Source organism: Octodon degus, unplaced genomic scaffold, assembly GCF_000260255.1.
Source record: "Octodon degus isolate 3935 unplaced genomic scaffold, OctDeg1.0 scaffold00001, whole genome shotgun sequence".
Lineage (NCBI taxonomy): Eukaryota > Metazoa > Chordata > Mammalia > Rodentia > Octodontidae > Octodon > Octodon degus.
This window is the reverse complement of record NW_004524577.1, coordinates 38,486,919-38,490,460: the sequence shown is the minus strand read 5'-3', so window position 1 is coordinate 38,490,460 and position 3,542 is coordinate 38,486,919. Positions and strand designations below refer to the sequence as shown.

The following is a 3,542-nucleotide window of genomic DNA, read 5'->3' as shown; positions in this document are numbered from 1 at the left end:
TCTAATGGTGTTTGTAAATGGGATCACAAGTCCGCATCTTGTACAGCAATTAACCACTAAGAAGAATATATGCAGTGTATTATTTGTTGAAACTATCCTTCCGATATGATTTGAAACTGTCTCATTGCTATCTGTTTGTCAATAAAACTTTGAAAAAAAATAAAATTAAAAAAAAAAGAACTAAGTGGTAAGTTTGTCCTATAAATACAAGAATTAAAATTCCCTATTTAATTGATCCCAGGCATGCTGTGCCAGCCCCGCCCCCGGGATGCACTGCGACAATGACTAAGACTGCGCAAGGTGGTGCGTGCCTGTAATCCCACAGCTTGAGAGGGTGAAAACAGGTGGATCACTACACGTCCAATCTGTGTAGTGAGACCCCGTAGACCCTGTCCTAAATACAAAAATAATAAATAAATAAATTTCCCAATTTATAGCTACTTAAATTGTGGAAGGCTTTGGCATTTATCTAACTGAAGTCTGTCTTAGGAAATACAATACGGATATAAACAGCTTCTTAAAAGCAATAAGCATTTAAATAAATTAGATAGGATTGTAGAACTAAGTCATTTGCTTAAAAAGCAGTAAAATTATACCAGTAATTCTCCAAGTGATACATTGTTAGCATCACTTGAGAGATTAGAAATGCAGGTTACCGTAGCAGCCTCCCTAAGGCCTTGTGGATCAGGAAATCCTAGAGTACGGCCAGGGCTCTGTGTTCTAAGTGGCCTTACAAGTGATACTGATACACTTTTAGGAACCATTGAATAAGATAACCCATGAGGTTCCTTCCAACTCTGACTTTGGTAAGTCTTCAAATTGGAAAACTGGCCCCAAAAGTTTAACATATAGTGTTGATACCAATGGCAGTAACCATTTTGTTGCAGCAAAATATCCTTTTATTGGGTATCACCTGGTACAGAGAAGGCTTTTACTCGAGGGGAATCTTGTGTTTCACCTGAGCTCCTCAGAATCCCATGTGAAAGCCCCGTCTCAGCCACAGTACATGTCCGTGGCATATGTACTAGAACACGTACGTCACCAAAAGATGAGCATACCTGGGAGTGGACAGTCACACCTAATGAAACTCTAACTCCTATTTTCTTTCATTTTGCTATTGTTTTTAAACATTACAGTTCTGCTCACTCAGTCCCCTAATTGGTTGGTGATACAAACACAACTGGCTCAACTGAGAAGCTCCTCACCTCCTGAGGACACGGTAATTCCAGCTCAGTGCCCCAACTACCGACAGGTGACCCCGCAGATTGCACAGACGCTTCTTAGTTACCACGTCCCATAACTGAAAAAAGCCAACAAGCAGGGTCATGTAGGTTGGCATTTTCATAATCCACTACATTCTCAGAGGTTTGGCTGCTGATTACTTTTGATGTAGCCAGCTTGTTATCAGCTAAGTGAAGACTCAGAACCTTTAACTCTAACCAGCAGGTCCCAATTCTGCTATATGTTAGGATCCCCGGGCGGGGGTTTATCAAACACCATGGATGCTGACAATTCTAATTAATTGGTGTACGAATGCTGGTTCTGCTGCACAAATAAAGCTTTTATTTTCAAGCTTCCCAGATGAATTCAACATACAACTAAGGCCTGAGAATCATTATCAAACTTCTAGATCCTTGTAAACTGTGAGAATTTCGAGCTTGGAAACCCACTTAAATTGCCAATAAACAAACAGGTTGAATATTTCTTATCTGAAATGCCAGGACCAGAAATGCTTCCAATTTGGAGTTCTTCAGATTTTGGAATGTTTATGTAGAATTTTTACCAGTTGTGCATTCCCAGAACAAAATACTCCAATATCTGAAATTTTTGTATTAATCTCTAGGAATAAAATTTAAGTACTTGAACATTTCCAGAAGTCAGAAATTCAAATCACTGCTAAGGGACCCCATTCCTACTAGCTAGCGATTATATTCTGACCTATATTACCTATATGAAGAAGAATGGTATGAAAAGAAATCATGAGATTCCTTTCACAGTACTAAGTATTCTTGGCAGACATAAGAAAGCAGTGAGAACCATCTAGAATCCTCTAAATCACCTGATACATGACAATACTGTCTTCACTGTTGCTAATAAATGTTGGTAATAAAAATGATACATAGGAAATCAGATACATTGGTGAAAACTTGATAAATCCTTATCTCAAAGAAACTATCTGAAAGAAATCCACTCATTTTGCACAATCACACTTTTGTTGTCTTTTCTCAGTTTCTATTCTTTATTGGTACTGTATATGTTTGTAATATATAATGATTATGTTCCTCCTGAGGAGCTGGCACCTGCATATAACTTGTCTCAATTCCTTCCTCACTTCCTTTCTCTCCCTTCTTTCATCCCTCCCTCCATTTCTTTGTTCCCTTCCTATTTGCAAAAGATCCATTTGCCTATTTCTATAGCTTTACTCCTAACCACAGCTCTGGCTGGAAAGGAACCGTGCGGCATCCGCCTCTCTGCAAGCAGCCAAAGCTAGGGTGTCTACAAACCCAGTGTTACTTCAGAGCAAAAGAATTTTTTAAACAACAACAAATGAAATTACTGTGAAAAGCTAAGATTGTGAGGAAAACCCACGCAGCACTATATCCGTAACTCCTCCCAAACCACCGGGGGGGACAAAGGGGGCCGAGCGCGCTCTCCTGGCTTCCCGTGGGGTCGGTGGCACAGCTCACCCAGTTTCTCTGTTACACATTAGTATATCACTAGAAGTCAGTCTTCGTCATCTGCTAACTACACAGAGGACATTCTGAAAAGGAGAGCTGTCCCGTACCCGCACTTCTCCCTCGCTGGTGCCCACCGCCAGGCGTTCCCTGTCTGATCCAGGACACAGAAGATATATAACTACAAGTGAGACTTAAGTCTACGTTTTCAACCCCACTGTGGTCTTCTCCATTCCAGATGCATACAGTAGAGCCAAGGGCGATGGCAACAAGATTTTGAAAACTCCAATCTAGAATATTCAGAACTACAAGAAAAGTACTTCAAATTAGGAGGATTATATGGCCAAAGAGACACATTTTTTTCATACCACTTTTTTCTTTTTTATGAGAAACATTTTTTGATAAAACCTTTTACTTATTCATAGGTAAGGGAAAGTCAACCTCTTGCCCACAGTTGGCTGGAAAATAGAATCACCAATCCAAATAGATCATCAGCAGACATTCAAAAATAAAACTAATGGGGCTGGGGAGATGGCTCAGTGGAATAAGCACTTCCCTGGCAAGCGCAATGGTCTGAGTTCAATCCCCAGTTCCGAAAAAAAAAAAAAAAAACCTAGAACAAACCAGATTGCAGGCTCACAGTCTAATAAGCAATAATGTTTATCATTTATGCTCAAAATATACTTATCTAGAGGTATTAAAAAGCTTGATTGTAAAAGGCTCAAGTCAATACTTCTGAGGATAACCCACTAATATTATAGACTGCTAGACAGTATTAGATGTTTAGTTGAATTCAAACACTTATAGTATTTAGATGCCAATAGAATATTCACCTCTGACAGGACAAATAAATAAATAAATAAATAA

At 39.3% G+C, this 3,542-nt stretch overlaps 1 protein-coding gene across 1 annotated transcript in view; it reads right to left on the bottom strand.

Annotated features, from left to right (window-relative positions):
• The window catches only part of Cdc20b (cell division cycle 20B), a 75,008-nt gene that overhangs the window by 31,052 nt on the left and 40,414 nt on the right, over window positions 1–3,542 (bottom strand). Inside the window, 3 exon segments of the mRNA XM_023709097.1 lie at window positions 1,206–1,300; window positions 2,786–2,819; window positions 2,821–2,980. Coding sequence (XP_023564865.1) covers window positions 1,206–1,300; window positions 2,786–2,819; window positions 2,821–2,980 — 289 coding nt within the window.